This window comes from Delphinus delphis, chromosome 5, assembly GCF_949987515.2.
Source record: "Delphinus delphis chromosome 5, mDelDel1.2, whole genome shotgun sequence".
In the NCBI taxonomy this organism is placed as follows: Eukaryota; Metazoa; Chordata; class Mammalia; order Artiodactyla; family Delphinidae; genus Delphinus; species Delphinus delphis.
The window spans coordinates 101,469,779-101,492,064 of NC_082687.1; the positions used below are offsets into that span (position 1 = coordinate 101,469,779).

Here is a 22,286-nt window from a genome sequence, read left to right on the forward strand (position 1 = left end):
CAGGGTTTTGCATTATTTATCCTCTGACAAAGGTGTGGAGGACAAAAGCAGAGCTTTTGCTGTCATGGCCCTCAATAGTTCTCCCTTCTAGGAGGGCAGCCCCATGCCCCACCCCAGGTTTCCAGGACACAAGGTGGGTACCATGTAGCTAAGTTTGCCTCATGCGCCTTCACCACCCCAGTTCATAGCTAATTGGACTATGGTTGTGAAACTGAGGACTAGATCCATTAAACTGTACTGTAACTTGCTTAAGTTGTAACTTGCCTTTACTCATCAAGCTTGCTGTAATTGTTCTTGCAAATTGCATCCCCTCCAAGTTTCACGGAGCCTAGACTTATCAAGAGATTCCTTTAACTGCCCCATATAGATAACAGCTGACACATGGGTCAGTAATAGTGAAGAGTTGCCTAAGTGTTTTTCAGGAACTTGGAGCTAGTTCTGGCCCAGCTCAAACCAGTCAAGACCACTGACCATTCAACTGGGCCTGCGCGAGTGTCTGATGGATGACCTTTTGCCGTCACAGGGCCAAAAACACCCTCAGATCATGTTAATGTTTCCATTTTCTGAACACGAGTCCCGTGAACCATGCAACTCAGATACACGTGCAGAGCAGTGATTACCTCTTTTCCTGCCTCCAATCACCTTCCCCTGCGTCTCCAACCACCCTATACTCTTCACCCATGAGTATGCCAAGCCCCTCACCTTCAGGGAGCCAGATTTGAGGTTCGTTCTCCAGTCTTCTCTCACTTGGGGGCCTCCTGAATAAGCCATTTCTCAGCTACAAATCTCAGCGTCTCAGCATTTGGCTTGCTGTACTCATCAGGCGAATGAAACTGGTTCAGCAACAGAGGGACCCTTGATCCAACCTGGGCTCAATTATCGGGGAATCTGGAAGTGAGGGTCTGCTTGTGAAGCAGACTGAAGGTGATGGCAGTAAGACTCGCTTAAGGTAGGAGAGATAGAGGCGATCGCTTCCAGGGACACTTTATATAGATGCTTCCTGAGTGTGGCTTACCTGAGCTTGTTTACACGTTACAGAGAAGGACCCAGGAAAAAGTAAGATTCCTAGAGGAGCAGGGCTAGTAATAGGGAGGTTACCCTAGTGCACAGCACATCCCGACATCCCCTTCCAAGAGGTGGGCCAGTCCAACCCTGAGCTCCTGGAGGGAGCAGTGCCCACCCTGCTCCCTGTTCCTCATTGCAGCACTTGCCATGGAGCTCTTTTGCAGGGGCCCAGCGCACTCGAACAGGAAGGAGATCCCTTTCCTCAGAGACTGACGTGAGAACACGAGTGTTCAAAGTGAGCAAGCAGAAGTTCAGAACGGCTGTCCAGCTGCTCCTTTGTTTCTCCCCAAAGCTCTGTATAGACTCCCTGTATAGACTCCCAATTTATGGAGGAGGCAACACGGGCTGAGGCAGATTCCCGTAGGGCTGCACATCCTGAGCCCTCGTTTTCACTGCAAAGCAGTTGGCAGAACCAAAGGGGGCAAAGGTAAAGCCTCTTCATATACACATCTAGAGCCAGACTAAGGGTTTCCTCCGAGTTACCCAATTCAGGTAACTGCAACCAGTTTCCCCAAAGGCAGCCTAGGAGTTTTCCTGGAGAAAGACTTAAGGAGTTGCCCCAAAGTGCATGTTTTTAAGAGACACTATTTTACGTGCTTTGGAATTCAGTGCAAAGTCATGTGATGCTCTTGGGACTCATTCTCTCCAGGATGAGAATCAGCAGCTTCCTTTAGCTTGTCTGGTAGGCCCTTCACTAAGTATTGGAAAAACATGGTCCCCGTTCTCATGATGTTTACAGCGGGGGCAGGGGTAAGCAAGCTGGATTAATCCAGCAGGCACAGCAACAAATGTTAAATGCTGCTTACATAGTTTAAGAATTCAGTTGAATGGACTCTGGCCTTAAACTGGGGTGTCAGGGAAGGCCCGGAAACAGGTGCAGTAGCCCCAAGGCAGGCGCTGTGCCAGCGGCAGAGCTGAAAGACTCGGTCAAAGAGCAGCTTGAGAGCCACGCTAGATCAGATTTGGTGAAGGATTGAATGTGCGGGTGAGAATGGGTGGATAAGGTTTCTGACCAGTGCAGCTAGAGAGATGGGGTCACTGGTCACTGCAGGAAGGGACCCCCCCAAAGGAGTCCGGTCTCATTCGCTTTGGTTTGGTCCTAGGCGGCTTCTCTGGGACATTCCCGACGTGCCAGAAGGCAGTTTCAGAAGTGAGGGTCTCAAAAGTCGCTGGACTGACACAGCAGTGAGTCACCAGAGTACAGTCGTTTCAGGGTCCCCACTGGAGGCCAAGGTCACATTGTTAGGTGGTTGTATTAAAGGCGTGGGTGAGTAGGAGAAACCGAGGAGAGCTGGAAACACAGCTAGCCACATCTCAAGTATCAGAGCCCTTACAGCTGAAACAACCAGACCAGGATCACCCCAGAGAAAAGCACCCTGCATCCCTCTTCCTTCCAACTGCCGCAACTCCCTGCCAAGTCACAAGTCACACTGTCTGTGACTTATGTTTTATAAAGGCCAGCATCCCCACCACACCCAAACTTTTCTCAAGCCCCCAGACCAACCTAATTTACTTGTAAGCTAAAAGAGCCATAGAGCCTAGTATCCTGCCAGGGGTTTGGAACTTAATTCTAAGTAAGTTTGCTTTATAGTCTCATTTTCAGCAAGTCCAATGAGGCTTTACCTACATGCATAAGGGCTTGAGGCTGAGGCCTAAGTTTTACTTTCAAGTCAGTCCTTGCATTACATAGATGCCCTAGGAATGAACTTAAGTTATCACACCTGCTCTTAACCCAGTCCCAATAAGGGTAATAATTAAATCCTGGTTTCTCAGAATAATTAATTACAGCTCCCACCTGGAGAACACTTGTTTTTCATTTCTGCTTTAGAAATCTCACCCTTATGTACAAAGACACAACATTTCTAGGGTCCTTCAATTCACAAAACTACCTTCCCATCTACCCTGTGCCAGGGACACACTCCCGACAAGAATAGGGAACAGAGCATCAGGAATGCACTTGCAAGGGCTGGAAGATTGCAGTTCAAAATAAGGTGGTCAGGGTAGGGGACTTTCACTGAAAAAAATGACGCGAGCAGAGCATTTAAGTACTTTTCAGAGTAATTCCAGGTAGCGAACAGAGGTGGGGGGGACCCCGCAGGTGCAAGAGCAAGCTTGGGGCACTCCTGGGGTACCAAGGAAGCTGGGGTGCTGCAGAAAGCAAGAAAGGGGGAGCAGAGCTGAAAGCAAAGGAGAGTACGATGGAGTCTTATGGAACGCACCACACAGGGCCCAGCAGGCCATGTTAATCCCTTAGGCTTCAATTTTGAGATTCCAAGCACCTACAAGTTTTAAGCTGAGGAACAGATTTCATCCTCAATTTTCAAACCAACAGGCTGCAGTCGGGAGAGCAGACTAAGGTGAAGGTCGGGGAGCAAAAGCCAAGAGACCAGATAGGAAATAGCTGAGTTAACACAGGTAAGACTTCAGGGCTCTGCAGGCCTATTAAGTGCAGGACGCAAAAAATGAACCTGGATGCAGTTTTAAAATAGAGCGAACAGGATTTCCCAGTGGATTAGATAAAGTCAAGGATCACCCCGAGGTTTTCTAGTTTGGGCTTCAGGCCCTTTAGCATATTCTCACACTTACCCTCCTCCCCCCCAATTCCGATGGAAAGACAGCCCCCAGCCCCTGCTGAAAGGTGAGGTTCAAAGTATTAATAACACCTCAGAACCCTTGCTTCTCCCCTCGCAACGAGCCGCTGCCTCGATATTACAAGTGGAAGCTCCCTTTCCCTTCTGCTTTCTTCATTAGAAAATGAGCTCTAGTTTTTTCTTCGAACGTACATCCCCTTTGCTCTATGGCTTCCTAGCTTTCTAAAAGGAAGTATTGAGAGAGCCCGGCCCTGCAAGGTACATCCCTAAAGTTCCTCCTGCCAGCTGCTTTTTTCGAGGATGGGCGACTCCCAGTTAGTCTCGCTTTAAAAAGAAAGCAAGAAAAAGCACTCTCCTATGTTTACAAATCCCAAGCTGGCGCCTCACAGCTTCTGCAAACAGCAGGCGCCCACCCGGCCGGAAGGCTGGCGGCTCGGGAACGCCCGCTACGCAAACACAGGCAGGAAAAAGGCTTCCCCGGAGCGCTCCGCTGCTCTCAGCGCCCGCAAAACTTCACCAAGAAGCAACCTCGAGTACCCCAACCTTCCGCCCACCCTTCCCCAGCGACCCCCACCCTCACAAACCTCGCCCACCAGTTCCCAAGAGCATTCTGACGCCCAGTGCGGCTGGCCCCGCCCTTTCACAGGGCCTCGAGTGACGTCACTTCCGGGAGGCGGGTTGCCCTGGGCGGGGCCCGCGCGGGGGGAGGGGCGCGGCCAGGTCCGCGCAGGCTCGCCGGGGCCGCAGCCTCCGAGCTGAGCGCTTGACTATATATGGTCAAAGCTGGGGGCGAGCCGCGCGCGGGGCCGCGCTTCCGGGTTCGGCGCGTCCTCAGCGGCAGCGCGCAGGGCAGGGCGCGAGCCGGCCTCGGAGACCCGGCCTCGGACCGCCCCCTCCGCGCACCGCACGCCCGGCGCCGCCTTTCGGCCCCTGTCCCCGGTTCGGCCTCGGCCCCGTCTGATTCTCGGCGCGCGCGGCCCCGGAGGCTCTCGGCGAGCGCTGCGCGGTAACAAGTGGGCAAGGATGCCGTACGAGATCAGTAAGTGCCGCGGCCCGGTGCCCCCGGGATGGGCTCCGGCCCTGCCTGGACCCCTCGGCCATCGGCGGGGCGCGAGGAGCGGGCGGCTTGGAGGGGTCCCCGGGGCGCGGGGGAGGGGTGCGGGCGCAAGCCGGTGAGCGACCCGCCACCCTCAGGGGCACCGCGCGGCGATCCCCGGCCAGGGGGACGCCCCAAAGTTGGCGATGCGGTCGGAGCCCCGCGGAGCCCCCTCATCCCTGAAGGGCCTGGTGGAGAGCGCGGACCAGGAAGTCGCGCCGTCCCCTGCGCTCCTTCAAAGTGGCGACCGCCCCTCCGGGTAGAGGCAACAGGTGACCGGCTGAGACCGGCCCAGGGCCCCTCTCCTTTTCCCCCTCCCCTCCCCTCCCCTGCTCTCTGGCCTCAGCCCGGCGGGGGGCCGAGGCAGGGGCTGCCCCTCATGTGCCCTGCTGCGTTTGTGTCTCTGCAGAGAAGGTGTTCGCCAGCCTCCCCCAGGTGGAGAGGGGTGTCTCCAAAATCATCGGCGGCGACCCCAGGGGCAACAATTTTCTTTACACCAATGGAAAGTGCGTCATCCTAAGGAACATCGACGTGAGTACCTATCCGCTTCCCCTACCAGGCGCTAGTTTCTTCCCTGAGCGCAGCTCCTGGGTGAATTCTTCCCCTTCCACCACCTCACCGGCTGCTCAGCGGCCTGGGGAGAGGACGCCACGCCCCCTCGGCCTTGGGAAGACACCTAGGAAGCCCAGGAAGACACCTTCAAATTTATACAGGCCCAATTCTCTTTCTTCGTGGGGAAGCTGAGGCTCAGATTAGTTCAGTTCAAGAGAAGAAGGGCTCTGGGTTCGAGGGGTGGGACCTTGACCTTGGGGTGGTTGGTGACTTGGCCTCGCTGAGTCCCAGTTTTCTCATCTGTAAAATGGAGGTGATGAGATGAGGCTCCCCTCCACTTCCCCCGTCTGCCTGGGCCTCCTGAGTGAGATGCTACATCCCTCCAGCCCAGCATGCCTGGCAGACACCCAGCACTGGTGAAATGGCACTCGTGTGTAATCATTTCACATCCAGGGTCCCCCCAGTGTGGCAGAGCCCGGACTCACAGCCAGGCCTCTGCATTTCAGCCTGATCTTCCACCTACAAATCTGAGCCCCAGTGCAAAATCAGGAACCAGTGTTTTCCCATGAATCATCTGCATGGGCATCCTGTACCCAGGCTGAGAATTTTTCTAGAGCCCACTCCTTGGGAAATCCTGGAAATTTTCCGTTACTGCTCTGTAATCATTGAAATGACCCAGTCTGCCGGTCAGTCTCCCGGCTGCTAGGACGGCACGCAGAAATCTTTCTTCTGCCTGCCTCAGCTGAGTGGTGGGGTGGGGTATGGAAGCCAGAGGTACCAACATGACCATTTGGGGGTGTATGGGGGGGTTTCTCTTGAGCTTGGGGTGGGGCCTTGTGCACAGTTTGTAGGTGGGTGATTTTGATTGGCGATGCCCCCAAGGGATGTCAACTTAAATTCGCATGTGTTGTGCATGATTACCCTTGGGGGGTTGGAACTGTCGCTTTTGAGATGCCCGTGTTCTCAGGAACCTCAGGGCTGGCTGAGGGAATGAAGGGGCTCTGTGGGCCTTGGTTTCCTTGTCTGTGAGAGGAGAGGCCCCTGTGTGGAATGAGGTACTTCTGGCTCTGCCCCCATCTCTCTGGTCAAGCCAAGCAGTCTGCTGGGAGACAGAGCTCCATTTGGCAGTTCTCCCTTGCCCAGGATGGCTGAGCACCTCGCAGAAGAGGGGTGGGTGGGTGTGAATGTGCCTTGAAGGTGCTAACAGCTCCTCTTCTAGATACGGATTCCTAGAAAGTGTATCCCGCCTTGCTCAGAACTGGGGGAAACATCACCAAGGACTTAGATCATAAAGATCTGGAGGTCTCCAGAGAGGTCCTGAGATATCGAGAAAATAAAAGTTGAGATGGCCCTTAGTAGATAGATACTCACTTGTAGTTTGTCAAATAAAATGGGCGAAAGTGTTCTCAGGGATACAGTGCAGTGGAATGAATGCTTGGGTTTGTCCCTAACAAGTCACACACACATCGTGGCAGGCTACACTCACTTCCAGATGGGAGACCTCACATGAAGACCTACTGTGTGTCTGGTACCATGAAAGGTTCTTAACCTTCAGCATCTCCTTTATACCCTGCCCCGCCTGCAGTAGACCCATTGCTCAGAACTGGGGTCAGGCTCCGCGAGGTGAAGGTAGCCAGTAACGGGAGCTGCTTCCAGCGGAGAAGCTGTTTACAGCCACAGACAAGCACCCTCTTTGCAGGAGGCATCCCCTGACTTGTGGAACCCATTCTGCTTGTTCTTCTGAGCTTTCTATTCTTATCAGTACTCCAGAGTTTACCATTCTCTTTTGAGGGCGCATCTGCTTTCCTTTCCCATCTATTTGTAAGTTTCTACAGGGCCACCACTGGGATGCCGATGTGTTCCTTCCTCTCTGTTCTGGACATACATCAGGCATTTAGGCTTTTGTTCAATGGGGGTGGGCCACTGGTACTTGAGTAAAGGTGGGTACATTTTTAATTAGGGCAGAGTACCCCTGGGAAAAAGACATGAATCTAATGAACATTCCGGAAATAGGAAGGAAGGTGATCTGGTTGGAATACAGGCTCAGAGTAGAGAAGAGACATGAAAGGGAGGAGGGGACCAGATCGTGGAATGTCCAACAGATGTCTGATTGGCAGCTCATACTTAATGTGCCCAAACCATATTTGGGTTTCCCATGTGTCTGTCCCCAGAACAGCGATGCCACTCCCCAGCTGGTCAGGCCCCAACCTTGGACTTCTCTTTAGTTTCCCCTTCAATGCCGTATTTAGTTCTTCAGTGAATCCTATTGACTCTACATTCAAAGACTTAAGAATCTGACAGAACTACTCATCCAAGCTACCATGCTCTCTCTCGCCTGGATTGCAAAAACAAAAGGCCAAACTGGTCTTCCACCCTGGCCCTCCTCTAGTCTGCCCTCAGCACCACGGCTGGGCCAGTTGTATTAAAATATGAGCTCAAGTTGCTCCTTTGCTCTCCCCGACCCACCGAGGCTGATAGGGCCTTGCTGTCCAGCCTTGCACCTTTGATCTCACCTCACTGCTCACCTTCTCCCGCGGGCTCCAGGCACCCCGGCTTCTGTGCTCTCCCTGGAGCACGCTCCAGATGGGTCTCAGGACACGGGCATTGCTGTGCCCTTTGTCTAGATGTTCTTTCTTCAAATAGCTGCATGGCTCGCTCCCTGTCTTGCTTTATGTTTCTGTTTAGATGTTGCCATGTGGCAGGGGCCCCTCCTAAATAGCGCTCCCATCCTGGCCTTCTCTGTCCTTTGGTGCTAATGGTGCCTTGGGAGCCAGCCAGCGAGCAGCCACCCTAACCTGCTATGTCCTGGCCTAGCACAGTACCTGGCATGTAGTGGGTGCTCAGTAAGTCATTTATTGATTGAAAGGCCTTGAAAGCCAGGCTGTGTCGTGGAGATAATAGGCAGCCACTAAAGGTTTTACTGCATGGAAGTAAGAAAGGCTTAGCCTGGTTCAGGCTGCTGGACCTAAATTGTGTGGCATCTACCTTTATTAACACCAAGCAGGTATCAGACCCTTGCTGACCTTCCACTTGGAGCCACGGCTGTCATTCACTTTATTTCCTTAAAAGTTGTTTTGTGAACCCAGCATAATGGCACTTCTTAAGCTGGTAGAAAAGAGTGTTTCTTATCTATTTTCTTTCAACACATCCGATTGCCACACCTTGGAGAGGAAATTCTCCACAGTTAAAAGCATGCAGTGATGTGGCTGTTCAGAAAGGAGTATTCCAGAAGGAGGGAACCTGATACATTCTTAACTCTAGGCCTGCATCACCTAGATGTAGTCTGGGAAGGTTCCTCCCAGTGGCTATGAAGGAGCCTGTTCATATTCTGAACCGCCCAGGATCACTTCCCTGTAAAACAGCTTTGGCAAGTGAGCCTCCCGGCAGAGGCCCCTCCACTGCCAGAAGCAGCCAGCAGATTTGCTACAAGGGCAAGTTTGGGGCTTGCTTTTTAAAATACCCAGTCCCTAAATTCCAGAACTAATATATATATTTTATACACACACACACACACACATATGTGTATACATACACACATATGTGTGTGTGTGTATATATATTTGGAAAAAATGATTTATATAAAGTTAAACTCCAGGGAGCGCAGTGTTTGTAGCAGTTTGATGTTGCTCTGCTTCCAGTCACAGGATCAGTGGACTCATCTTGAACAGAATATAGACCAGGTTGGGAGGTGTTGAACTTGAGTGCTGAGTTTCACGCAGAATGATCTGCTGCCAGTCATGTGCAGAAGGGCCCCCTGTGCGTCCCCTTCAGGTGGGGGAGAAGGACTGACCTCGTCCCTTCTGTCCCATTGCACGTGCCTCCGAGTCCCTGCCGAGTGCCGCCGCCCCGCGGGGAGCGCAGACACAGAAGACCCGCCTGCGCGGAGCTCGCTGCTTCGGGTGGGAGTGAAACGGGCCCCCGGGTGACAGGAGGAAGTGGCGTGTTTGATTACCGCCTGGACAGAAAGCCAGCAGCAGGCAGCACACGTGTGGATCCAGGGCAGGGAGAGCACTGAGGAAACGGGCTCCGAGAAGGCCCCGGAGCCGAGTGGAGCCCGAGTGGTGGGGACGTGCCTCACTGGCTCCCAGGCCAGTGGCCCTCAGGTGCTTTGGATGTGACATCAGTGTCACCCCCTCCCCCGCCCATTGCCAATCGTGGTGCGGCCCCCCACGTGTCAGCTGGCTCCGGGTGGGCACTTCCATTTCTCTCTCCTCCACCCTTCCCCCTCCACCTCCTTTACTTGAGCCCGAGTTAATCCTGTTACAAGTATTTATAAGCACCTGCTTTGTAGTGAAGCCCATGCCTAGTTCTGGAGACACCCCAGCAAAAGCCTGTCCTCACGGAGCTTGCAGTCTCCCAGGGAAACCAACACTCAGACGGGACTGATGCTGAGAGGAGACGTGCCGTGAGGACTTCTGAGCAGCTGGGGGCCCAGGAAGGGACCAGTCAGTGGAGAAGGGGTGGCGAGAGGGCCCCACACAGGTTGTGGAGTTTTGTGGCTGGAGTACTGGGGTTGGGGGGAGCAACAGGCAGGCAGGAGAGGGTGCGGGGCTCTGGTGCTGTGGGCCGGGCGGCTCTGAGACAGCCCGGCCCTGACCAGAGGCCACCAGAACCTTGAAAAGTTTCAGCAGATAAGCAGTGCGGTAGAGAACTGGTTCTGTATCTAACGGAGGCGGAAGGGAGGCCGGTTAGGAAGCTGCTCTAAGATTAAGGCATCATCAGCTGGTTCATCCGATCCTCGGTCTTGGTGTTGCCCACACACATTCCATCTTGCCGAGCCCTGCCCGCAGCCACAGTGCCCAAGATTAAGTCAGTGGTTCTCAGTGAAGTGGTTTCGCCCCCGCTTCCACCCTGCTAAGGGATGCTTGGCAATGTCTGAAGACATTTTTGTGCTACTGGTATCTAGTGGGTAGAGGCCAGGGTGTTGCCAAACATCCCACAATGCACAGGGCTGTCCTGCAGCCCGAAGTGTCAGCAGGGGTGATTGAAGAACCCAGTAGGTAACATTCTAACGCACCAGGTTAGCGCTTTAAAAGAAGTGTGTCCTGAGTGCTTTGGGAGCAAGAGGGAAGGACCAGCTGTGCCACAGAGCCGCAGGGAAGGCTTCTGGAGGAAGGGCACTTTTGAGTTGGGTTTTGGAGGGTGAGTAAGAGTTCTCCAGGAAGGGCATTGAGACAGCAGAGATGGGGGGAGTCTAGACAGGGAGTACAAGTGCATGGAGGTTGGAAGAAGTGGTGAATCAGACCTGGGCCCTGCCCTCTGTGGGAAGCTTTGCGGATATAAGAATGACATGTAGTCCAAGGAAGAAAGTACTAAGGGCAGTGGGGAGGGAGGTTAGGGAAGGTAGTGTGAGCTTTCTGGGCTGGGAGAGATATTTCCAGCTTGGAGCATCAGAGAAGGCTTCTTGGAGGAGGTAACCTTTGCTTGAGGTTAAAAGATAATTAGGAGAAGGTTATCTGGGACCGGGAAGTAGGGAAGATATTCCAGACTGAGGCAGATAAAGGGAAGAGTCACAGCTAGCGATCTGATAGAGGAGGGACGAGGGCGGAATGGGAAACAGACTTTGGACTGTAGGTCCAGACGTATGGCTGCGTTCCTCTGGGTGAGAGGGAGCCTTGAAGGTTGAGCAGGGCCGGCTGATCGCACTGTGTATGAAGTCACTGGTTCACTGCTGGACCCTGGGCCAGCCCAGAGGAGGTGCAGGTGCGGGGAGTTCTTTGGAGGAGTGAATGTACAATGCTTGGTGTGTTCTCACCACCCTCTGAGGCACTGTGATCAGGCTGAGCCTCTGGATTCGGACCTGCAGCTCTGGAAGCGCAGAGGTTTGTGGAGCTGCCTGGCAGCGGGGTCGCTCTGTAGTCATTCGAGTTGAGCCCTTGTCGCCGGTGAGCAGAGGGCCCTGCAAGTTGTGTTTGCTGCACAGGTCCCACCACCAGCGCCTGCTTTTAGGAACTGGCTGTGTTTAGAAAGCCAGTGCTCTGGAAACTTAATCCTCCTGAAGGTCGTGCTCACTTTGCCTGGTTTGGAGGAGGCCCAGGTCCTTCTCTGGAGGCCTCCGCAGTGCCGTGTCCCGCAGCTTCAGTGGTTGGGCGGCCTTCCCGATCCGTGATATGTCCATTGGGTTCACAGGGGGCCAGGTGTGCCGTGGCAAGCCGCCATGCGCTGTGGCCGGAGCCACCCCTTAACCTTACCTGTAAAGTGCGGTGGTGACCTCTGACATCAGCACCTGAGCCTCAGGACAAAGGAACGTGAGAGAGCCTTGAGGGGCTCTTTTACTGACTTCCCCCCTGTGTTGTGGAAAGGTGTGGGGGGAGATTGCTTAGCTTGCTGCTGGGCGGGGGCTCCGCGCACAGGTGGGAGGTGGGTGTGGCCTCCTCCTCCAAGGCACCTGCACTGCTGGGCCCTGAACCAGCCCTCTGCAATGATGCGATCAGAGTTGGGACTTAGAGCCTGGCGGATCAATGGAAGGCAGAGGGGTCAGTTCGAATGACATTGTCAGGATATTGTCCCGGTCCCAGGAGGGGCAGGAAGAACTGGATGGAGTCTGGGTGGGGCAGAAAGACAAGGTGGGGTTGAGAGCTGTTGCAGAAGATGGGACAGGGCTGGGGCAGGCCTGTGGGGTTGGGGAGTCACAGGTTGGGGGCAGGGCAGGGACAGTCACAGGGTAGAGGGTGAGGGGCAAGGCTGAGGTGAGCCTGGGGTCTCGGTGAGATGACAGGTTTTCACGGGCTCTGCCTGCCTCTGCCCATATCTGCTAGAGACCCACGGGCCTCAAATGCCAGGGCTTCCTCCTGGTTTCTGCCTGAAGTCCCTTGTCCCCTGATGGGGGCAGGGCAGGAAGGAAGTCCCAGGGGAGGGGCACGCCAGCCTCACACCCTCTGGCAGGGCAGAAAACCCAGCCCCGCTCTGAAGGTCTCCCCGCGGCTCCTGGAGTTGGCTTCCTTCCCTTCCTGTCTCATTCCCCGTTCCCGAGTGCTTCCCCAGATAAACTGCACACCCCAAATCCTGTTCTGCCTGGAGACCGTGGAGGGGGGAGGGGAAGAACTGCTGCCCACCCTGAGTGTCTGAGTCCTGACCCTGCTGGTCTGTGATGAGCCTGGCCTGCAGTGGACACGCTGGGCACAGGGAGGCATCATCTTTGGCTCAAGCAGCCAGCCTCCCTGTGTGCGGAGCAGCAGGGAGGGGTTGCTGCTGGCCGGATGTATTATGTTCTTTATGTTCAGCCTGGAGAACTTGCCCCCAGTTGTATTGGGAATACGGACGAGGTGCTGTCTCATCCAGCCCGGAGCCTGCTAGAAGGCCGAGCCTGCTGGGGATGACCCTGGGGTTTCACTCACCCTGACCTTTTAAGGGCAGAACTTCCTCCCAGAGCAGCTGCTTACTCATCTTCCACCAGCCACCCACTCACCCTCTAAGGGCAATGCCAGGCTATACATCCAGCATGGGCATTGCTCTCAGGGGGATGGCTTTCCCATCCGTAGTGCCCACATGTGGGTGTGAGAGTCCTTGGTCAGCCTCGAAGTGGACAACTGAACAAGAGCCCTTGTGGTGGCCTGGCCACAGACCGCTTTTGCCAGCTTCTCTGTGAGGGAAGTTGTCTCTGTTAGAATGTTCGGGTACAAAGGACTAACCTGGGCAGGGACAGGTTGGGTTAGACGGACGTTTAATGGATCCTGGGGGGTCATCATTTTATTGAGGCGTAATTTAGGACAATAAAATCCATCCGTTTTAAGTGCACAACTTGAGTTTTGACAAACTGATACTGTCCCATCACCACCGCCATGATCATGGTACAGAACGTTCCAGTTACTCCCAAAAGCGCCCTCTTGCCCCTTGCACTCTGTCAGCCTCTCCACCCTCCCCCCAGACCCTGGCAGCCCCGACCTGCTTTCTGTCACTGTGGGCTTACCTTTCCTACACTTTGATCAGAAAGGAACCACGCAGTGTGTTCTCTTTTGCGTCCGGCTTTGTCACTTAGCGTAGGCTTTCGAGGCTCCTTCCTGTGGTTGAGGGTGTTTAGCTGTTTGTTGCTCTCTGTTGGCCGAGTCGTGTTCCGCTGGGTGAACATTGCGGTTTGCTTCTCCAGGCACCTGTGGGTGGATGTTTGGGTTGTTTCCACTTGGGGGCTGTCACGAACCTTCAACCACGTGTGTCTTGTGGACATGCGCTTTTCTCTTGGACAAATACCTAGGAGTGTGGTCGCTGCGTTTTTGTATAAGTGAATCTTCATAGATAACACGCTGGACTATTTTCTGGCTGTATCATTTTGCATTCCCACCAGCAATATATAAGCATTCCAGACTGTACCCCACCCATCCTTGCCAGTGTTGGTGACATCAGTCTTAATTTATTGACTCTAGTGAGTATGTCATGGTTTCTCATTGTAGTTCTGATCTGCATTTCCCAGAAGGCTAACGACATGGAGCGCTTTTTCATGTGCCTGTTTGCCATTCAGAATATCTTTGGATGCCTGATATATTTCTAATTTCATTAAACAAATGTTTATTCTGCAATGGATTAATTTATGAACCACATACATACTGTATCGTATGATGCTGAGTGTTAAGTCCTAGGGGGAAAAGGACTATGTAAACTTTTTTCCTCAAAAAAAACACTTACTGAGCATCTGTTATTTGCCAACTGCTGTGATGGCTAAAGAGATAAATGCACATGAAGCAGGTCAAAGAAAAGTTGGAGGAGAGGGCAAGAAGGCCAGGGACTGGTATGTCATAACTGCCTTAGGGACGTGTGAACTGCTTTGCAAGCACAGGAGAGAGAAGCACAGGAGGCTTCGCGCAGATTTCCCCTCAGTTAGGCCTGATAAGTGGGTGTTAGCAGTCAGGGAGAGGCGTTGCTGGCGAGGGCACGGCGTTTACGGAGACAGGGGGCTTACAGGAAAGGCAGGAGTGTGGTTGCCGGGGCTAGATCTTAGGGGGCGCTTCTCCGGGCTTACTCTGGTGGGATGGGGGGCGGGATCCAGTGGCCGGGAGGCTGAGTAGAGTCCAGGCCTCTGACCTTGTCGAGGGGCATAAGGAGGGGGTGAGGGGGGAGACAACGGGGTGGTCGTAGAGGTGGGGTCAGTTGGGGGTCAGGTTAGGTGTGCCTGCAGCAGCCTCCCTGGGACCCGATGTGTCCACAGCCTGTGGGAAGCTGCCTCTTTTCCACGGGCACTTGGCTCGCGGAAAGCTGTCAATGGGTATCAGGGATTAGATGGCTCCGTCTTTCTTCCCTCCTGGGAGGAGGCTCGGCTGTGGAGACAGATGGAGAGCATCTCACAGCACATGCTCCAGGTTTGCTGAGAACCGTTGGTTGTGTGTGCAGGGGTGGAGGGAGTGCCATGATCTACTTAGAGTAAATTCTACGTTGAAACCTTACTGCTGAGTAGCAGAGATGCTCCTGGTCCCAGATGCTGGCCCTGTTCTTGCTGCAGAGTCCAGCCAGCCTTGGATTTGTGCCACAAAAGGCAGTTTCCCAAACAAGGGATTTGGACGAGGAGAGGCTCCTGGCTGCCTGCCCCCCTCTGTTGCCGCATCTCCAGGCCAGAGGCTCTGGTTCGGGTCAGACACTGCCTGGCAGCCTGTGATAGAGTTGGTTCTGAACAGGGGAGACCCGCTTTGGGGGAACTGGACTCAGAGAAGGCAGCAGCAGCCGGCAGCTCCCCAAAGTGGGAGAAAATGAGAGTCATAGGTTTTTTTCTAATTTTTTCTAAGTTTCTAATGAAACTTGTATTTCCTGTATATATTTCACAAATACATATTTGCTTGTACTCTGGCAAGGAAGGAAAAGCAGACAAAGGCAAGAAAATCACCTCGAATTTTATAAAATAGTTAAAAACTACCTAGAATTCTATCACCCAGGCAGGTAAGTATACTTCTGGGATTTTTTTATGGAGGTTTTGACTTCAGTATTTGTGTGTGTGTGTGCGTGCGTGTGTGTGTGTGTGTGTGTGTGTGTATTTTCCCACCCAAATCCATTAATCCAGAGAGCGGAAAGCAGTTTGCCTGCTTCTTGGTTCCCTGTGTTCATTCTGGTCTCCTCCCTGCAGAACCCGGCCATTGCTGACATCTACACGGAGCACGCCCACCAGGTGGTGGTGGCCAAGTACGCGCCCAGCGGATTCTACATCGCCTCTGGAGGTACCTGTCTGTCCTCACGCATGGCTCCTTGGTCCATGTGGTGTGCCGTCCCCCTCCCCCCAGTCCTGGGGCCAAGCTGGGCGCCTGGCTTGGGAGGGTGGGGGGTGGAGGAGGCAGGGAGGAAGAGGGAAGACCCTCCAGGATGGGGATGGTAGGTGGGGCGAACGTGATGAGTTTCAGTTGGGGCTGACAAGGAAAGGGTAAGCCAGCAAAAAGCCCCTTTCCAGAACTCTAGCTGTCCGTGTTCCAGCTGGTTGCAACTCGGAGGTCAGTGGAGATGCTCACGTGAGGTTGGCTGGAGGCCTCTGCGGGCAGCTGTACCGTGATGTGTCGGAGCCCATTTTGTGGGTGTGTGTGTGTGTGTTTCTGACTTGCAGCTTTGTCTCATGTCACCTTTTGCTGTTCCGTTCCCTGTACCGAGCACACCGCCAGCCTCAGGCAAGCACTTGTTCCATTGGTGGTCAGGGCCTTGGCTCCATCCAGCCGGGCTGGGCAAGAGGAGGGACATGAGCTCATCACATTGTAGGATGCTCTATTCACCCGATTCCTCGAGGCTGGTCTTTTACTATTTACAGATGAGAAAGGGAGGCACACAAGTTAGCGTGGCTTACCACGAGTCTCCCATTCGTTCATTCGTTCATTCATACACTCAGCGGATGTTGGCTGTCTTGTCTGTGTCCAGCCTGGTCTCAGGCCCCATGAAGAGCTAGGTGGATGAGCTGATGTGGGCCTCGTCAGCCTCCCTGGAGAGTGACAGAAATGAGCAAATTGCTGAAAGAACTAACAGCCGGTGGGGGAGGGCCGGGATCATACACCCCGCTGACCTGTTGTCTACAGTGCCCTCACTCCCTGCATGGCAGGCAATGCAGACCTGTCCCGGAAGGGGCCGCCCCTTCCTAGCTGTGCAGCCTTCCTTAAATAACTTACCTTTGTGGGCCTTAATTTTCTCTTCTGTAAACTGGGACTGTTAGTTCCTACCAGATCGGTTTGGGGAGAACCCGGTGCAGCAATGCATGTACAATGCCTGGGGCAGCCCTGGCACTGGTGGGCACCACAGGGGACCGTGGTGTCTGTCACTGAATGCCCGGACGCACCAGGGTGACAGGCGTGCTGGCTGACGGTTAATGCTGGCCGCCCGGGGTTGTGTGTGAAGGGTTCGGCCAGGAGCTGGCACAAAGTGGTCACTTAATGATTTTTATGTTTAGACCTACTCTGACTCCATCTGTAAAACTTGCTCTAATTTATATGCTACGATTTACTCTAGCCCTGTGATTTCCCCGCCCCCCACCCCTGCCTGCCAGCAGAACTCCCCTTCGTTTAAAGCGCCGTGATTTGGGCCTGGTGCCTCCTAAAACCGTGTCTTCTCAGGAGAGAAGTGTGCTTGGCACAGCTTCCCTGGCTGCTCTCTGAGCTGTGGCCCGGCTGCTGAGTCACTCACGAGCCCAGGCCTGCCCTCCGGTCCCCAGGCAGGTAGTTTAACCAGACAGGAATCACGGTCTTCAAATGCTGGTACAGAGACCGTTGCAAAGGACAGTCCACAGAAGTAAAGGCTCCATCTGACGTTTTCCTCTCGTACAAGCGCCCTGACTTGGTGGGGGAAGTGAGGGAGGTTGGGCTGCAGGCAGGCGTGGGCGGTGTATTTTATGTTTCTAGCGAGCTGGCCCTTTGAATGGAACAAAGACTACAAAACATTTACTGCAGAGATTAGGGCTCTGGGCTAAACATAAAAATAGTGTGGTGTGTAGGGTTTGGAGATGAGGTGCTGTGCCCTCTGGCTAAGTGGGTTACCCGGCACCCGGTGTGCCTGGGGTGGGGCTGGGGTCCCTGAGGGCAGGGGTCCCCGTACCTCGGGAACCCTGCAGTCACTCCCAGACCGGTTTCCAACCTCAGATCTGTGAGTCTTTAGATCCCTGTAAGTCTGGCTGGTCCACATTCTGCAAAATGATCGAACCTTCTGGAAGGCCTGTGGGAGGAGCCCATGCCAGGGGCTGGACCCCCAGCTCTGAATGAGACGGCAGTCTGTGCCCTGGGGAACCCTGGGTCCTGTGTGATGTTCTCAGGGTGGAGCCATTCCGGGGCCCGATTTCCCTTTCTAGGGGATCTTCCCAGGCTGCGGGGTAGAGGCTTTCGTGGATAGGGTTCTCCGTGCCCTGAGAAGGATGTGAGGGTTGCTCAGGTGAGGCACGTGGGAGGAGAGACCAGGCTGCAGAGCCAGAGCAGGTGTGAGCAGAGGCCGCCCCCGCCGCTGCTGCCCCAGCAATGCTGGTGTGTGTTCCACACCAAGGCGGGGTGGGGGGCAGGCTCACCATGAACGGCCGTTACCGGATGCAGCTTATTGTCCGGGAGGAGACCTGTTCCCAGTGGTGCAAGGAGGCCTTGTTGGAGGGAACGCTGTCACCGTCTGTCCCCTTGCACTGCGGTGCTTTTCTCCGTAGTCCTGTAAGTGCGTGGACGTGTGTGTGTGCGTGTGTGTGTGTGTGTGTGTGTGTGTGTCTGCCAGCAGATGCCTGGTCTGTGCTGCGCCCCCAGCACCTGGCACAGGGCCTGGTACCCAGGTGCACCTTGTCAGGGCCGCCCTCATCAGATGGGGCCTGAGTGCCTGGTCTCCAAGCCCCACTGTCTGTTTTCAGCCCCAGCTGCTTCTGAAAAGAATCAAATGCATGAGTTGGGCCCATCAGAAGAGGCTGATGGTCCGGGCAGGGAGACAGTGGGAGAATGACTAGGATGCCTGGCCTGGAGGCGGGCTGAGCTGAGGGAGGTACAAGCGGGTTGCCCGTTGAGTTCAAGGGGTGGAGAGCGGCTCCCTGCTGTCTAGGGGTGGGGAGGGGAACGGGCTCGGCCTTGTGCCTGCAGACACTGTGTTCTCCATGACTCCATGTAGCGCCCTGGGCTGACCTGAGCACGGGGACCACACAGCCTGGCGTGTGCGTGAATGTGAGCACACGCGTGAGTGTATGTTTCTTTCCTGCACACACAGTGCTCCTTTTCTGGCTCCGGCCTCTGCCCCTTCCTTTTCTTTCCCCGTTGGCCCATTTGTTCAGCCAAGGGACTTACCTGGCTCGGGTCAGCCTTGGAGCTCGCCTCGGGCCGCGTGCCAGGCAGTCTGGCTGCACCTCATCCGGAGACCAGGGCCCCCGGGACCCCCTCGTGAGTGCTGTTCACAGGGAGGCTAGCGTCTCATCTGTGCCACGGCGGACGTGAGCCCCACGTGTTTGCCCACGGGGAGGGGTCTCCAGTGGCTTCTGCAGAGCCTTAGTTAATTCACTGACAGTTAGAACTAACTCTAACTCGTTACAAGTGTTTGCGGTGTCCTGGGGGCTAGTCTAAGGCTTTATACGTGTTGACTCATTTTATCGTCACAGCAGCCCTCTGGTGGCATGTTATCCCCCCTCTTGTGGATGCAGTTGTAGGTGGTGTTTTAGGCCTACAGAGCCGTGTGGGGCAAGGGCCATGTCTGCAGCCAATGCCCACCCTCGACTGGACCCGAACAGAAGTTGAAAGCTGTTCCCACTGGAACAGTCTGTAGACCTTGCGTTCAGTGCTAAAGTGGCCAGGGGTCCTGGATACAACTCGAGCTTACATGCTGGGGGGAATTGGCCCAGACCTACGCGGGGCTGAGGTCTTAGCCTCAAGAGTTAGTTTAAAATGCTCCACTTTTCCTCCTTATTTGGGAAGTCAGTGCTCAGTTGGGAAGGGGATGTGTCGGGGTTGGTGCTGGGAACTTGGTGATGGGATGGTGGTGGGAAGAGAAGGGGGTGTTACTTTATCACCGATCTGCTGCAAATGCTGCAGTGAGAACAGGCCTGGCGTCAAGTTCTGCCTGTAGCGAGACTCCTTCCAGCAGCCACCTGCGTGTCTCACAAGAGGGTCTCACTCATGGCTCAGCCATGAGTGGTGGGATGGTGCCTTGCTCTACTGAGTAGGGGCTGCCGATTGCCCGAGGCGGGGAAGGAGCTGGGAGGGGAATGGGGCCTGCAGACCCAGGTGGGGCCCCCGTGCGGGACCCAGCATGCCCCAGGCTGCCCAGCTGCACACACAGCAGTGCCCTCGTTTGTACTGGTGACTGCAGCCCCTGCACGGAAGATGCAGTGTCACTAGTACTGTCATGTTTTACAAATGAAGATCTTTAGTTCCTGAGTGTCCCGGGGCCCGTATGCCAGTTAGGGAACCCTCCAAGGAAAGGAATACAGTCATATCCCAAGCTGCTTCCTGGGCGGCGGGGAGGAGTGGGGGGTTGCCACCGTGCGTCCCTGGGCTTCCTGACACCCATGCAAGGCTTGAGATCCCTGTGATGCCTGGAGAAATGCAGAGACCCCCTGTTGGTCCTCATGGAGGCAGCAGGCTCTGATTGACGGTGGCTGGGTGTTGTTTATCTGATGAACACACACGCCTTCTCCCAGCTACGCCCGGCCAGCTCCAAAACCCTGGGTGGTGCTGGGTGGCCATGCCTTGTGCCCACGTGGCCCCGGCACAGTGGTGAACGTGGCTCTCGCCGCCCTGTTGTGTCTGCAGATGTATCTGGGAAACTGAGGGTCTGGGATACCACGCAGAAGGAGCACCTCTTGAAGTATGAGTATCAGCCTTTCGCTGGGAAGATCAAGGACATTGCTTGGACGGAAGACAGTAAGAGGATCGCAGTGGTCGGGGAAGGAAGGGAGAAGTGAGTCTGGCCTCGACCCCTCCTGCCTGTGTCCCTTGCTTTGCTTTCTTTCCCGCACGCCCCCGGTGGGAGGGGTGCGTTGACGTCGGTGCAGCTTGGACTGGTGTGTGCTGAGTCCTGTGGGTGCTGGGCTTCCTTCAGGGTGGACTTCGGCAACACACAAGGGAAAACCACACGTAACCACGGGAACCCCCAGGGTTTGTCTCCGGGCCCAGGCACCTTCTCTGATCTGATGTCCTTGGCCCTTCACCTCCCAGAACCCCAGCTGTCCTGCCCACAATCCAGGCAGCAGGAAGCAGGAAAGGGAGCAGGTGAAAGCGATGCAGCTCCTAAGAGTGTTATCGGGTCCCTCCCAGCAGCAACGCCACAACCACACCTGCCGAGAGTGAGGCCGGATGTGTTCCCTAGTTGGGCACACCCCATGGCCACCTTACTGAGGAGGGAGGAGGGGGCGACAGGACGCTGGGTGGGCGGCTCTGGGGGGCTGCTGCACTCACAGAGCCAGTGACCAGCAGGGTCAGTACCGCAACCCAGGTGTCTTACTCCGAGTGCAGTCAGGGTTCCCTCCCCGGCACCTCTGCCGCCCTCAATCACTTGTACTTGTCAGACACATATCTTTGTTTCCCTTTCCTAGAGGCTCCTCGTAATGTGTGTTCTGATAGGTGTTCATTCTTCCATAGCTTTTCTTCAGGTCATTCCTGTTGGTCACAAATGGTAACCCAAACAATACATTTTCGTTGACTGTAGACTGCTGGCTGACAGCAAGGCAGCATCTCCGTTCTAGCAGGGGATGGTAACCAATGTGTTTCCTGGTCCCCAGCCCAACCCCAACCCCCCCCATCCACTCCCCCGCCCCCCAACCCTTATTAAAACTGCTGTGAAACTGATGAAGCCTCGAGCTGTTCCCTGGCAGGTGCTTTTAAGGCACCTTCATGTGGGAGGCTCCTTGGGTCTGGGCCATAAGACACAGACGTGCAGTCCCTTCCCAGAGGCACTTGGGACTGCTTCTGCTTGTTCTCCTATCCTTCAGACAAATCCTGGGTGCTGTCAATGTTGGCTCTTTTGGGGAGCGTGTATGAAGCACAGTTGTGAGCAGGGCTGCCCTGCCAGCACCACTGCCCTCTGACTGCTGGGGACACAACTGCCCGTGGTGACCTTCCCAGGACTGACTTTTCTCTCCTGTGACTCCCCTCCTGGGTAAAGGTTCGGAGCCGTCTTCCTGTGGGACAGCGGCTCTTCTGTGGGCGAGATCACGGGACACAACAAAGTCATCAACAGCGTGGACATCAAGCAGAGCCGGCCATACCGCCTGGTGACCGGCAGCGATGACAACTGCGCTGCATTCTTTGAGGGGCCACCATTCAAGTTCAAGTTCACAATTGGCGTGAGTGGGCTTCTCCGGAGGGTGGTTTTCCGGTGAACTTTATGGTTTGTATGTGAAGCCAGTGGAGTCTAGACCTGTCAGAAGCTGATGGCAGAAGGTCACGGGCGCCCAGCATTAATGCCAGGATGGGGCGGGGGTCGCCCTGGGATGATGGGTGTATTTCTGGGTGGGGGTAAGCACAACTCTGATGCTGTGAGACCAGGCGAGCATCCTGGCCCGGAGGTGCCTTGTTAGAAAGGGGAGCCCAGGCCCAGCGGCAGCCTGCCCTCTAGTTGCACCAGCTTGCGATCCACTGAGCCACCAGAGTGGCAGAGGAGGTGGGCTTCCAGGGATATCTGGTTTTGTTCCCTCCTCTACCTCCCCGGGAGAGATGATATGGGCAGGGTCACACCGGTAAAGTGACACAGGGTGAGCAGAGTTAGGTGCTTTGCCTGTGGGTATGTGCTCTAAACACCCCAGTGGAGTGACACAGGTTTTGGGTATAAATGGCTCGGGGCCTCAGTCCCAGCTCTGTACGTGCTCCCTGACTGAGGCAAGTGCCTGAACCCTCGAAGCCTCACCATTCCCATCTGCAAGATGGGCATGGAGACATGGACATGAGAGCATTTTAACCATGGATTTGATCTGTGCATAGGGCCCGCAGGCCCAGAGCGGCCCACGATGCTTGTTTCCTGACCCGGGGTCTGAGGCTGGAGCACAGAGGAAGGGCGCCTGGCAGGGGATGGCCCTCAGGCCGGTGTCATGGCAGCCATGGTTCTGAACCTGCCCTCCCAGTTTGTCTTGTGAAAACACTTGAAAGGCA

The 22,286-nt window shown here is 55.0% G+C and overlaps 1 protein-coding gene across 1 annotated transcript in view; it reads left to right on the forward strand.

Annotated features, from left to right (window-relative positions):
• The first annotated feature begins 4,485 nt into the window (after window positions 1-4,485).
• The window catches only part of WDR1 (WD repeat domain 1), a 39,645-nt gene continuing 21,844 nt past the window's right edge, over window positions 4,486-22,286 (forward strand). The window contains exons 1-5 of the mRNA XM_060012809.1: window positions 4,486-4,695; window positions 5,162-5,283; window positions 15,350-15,440; window positions 19,953-20,100; window positions 21,304-21,484. Coding sequence (XP_059868792.1) covers window positions 4,680-4,695; window positions 5,162-5,283; window positions 15,350-15,440; window positions 19,953-20,100; window positions 21,304-21,484 — 558 coding nt within the window. The 5' untranslated portion in view covers window positions 4,486-4,679. The remainder of the gene's footprint in view (window positions 4,696-5,161; window positions 5,284-15,349; window positions 15,441-19,952; window positions 20,101-21,303; window positions 21,485-22,286) is intronic.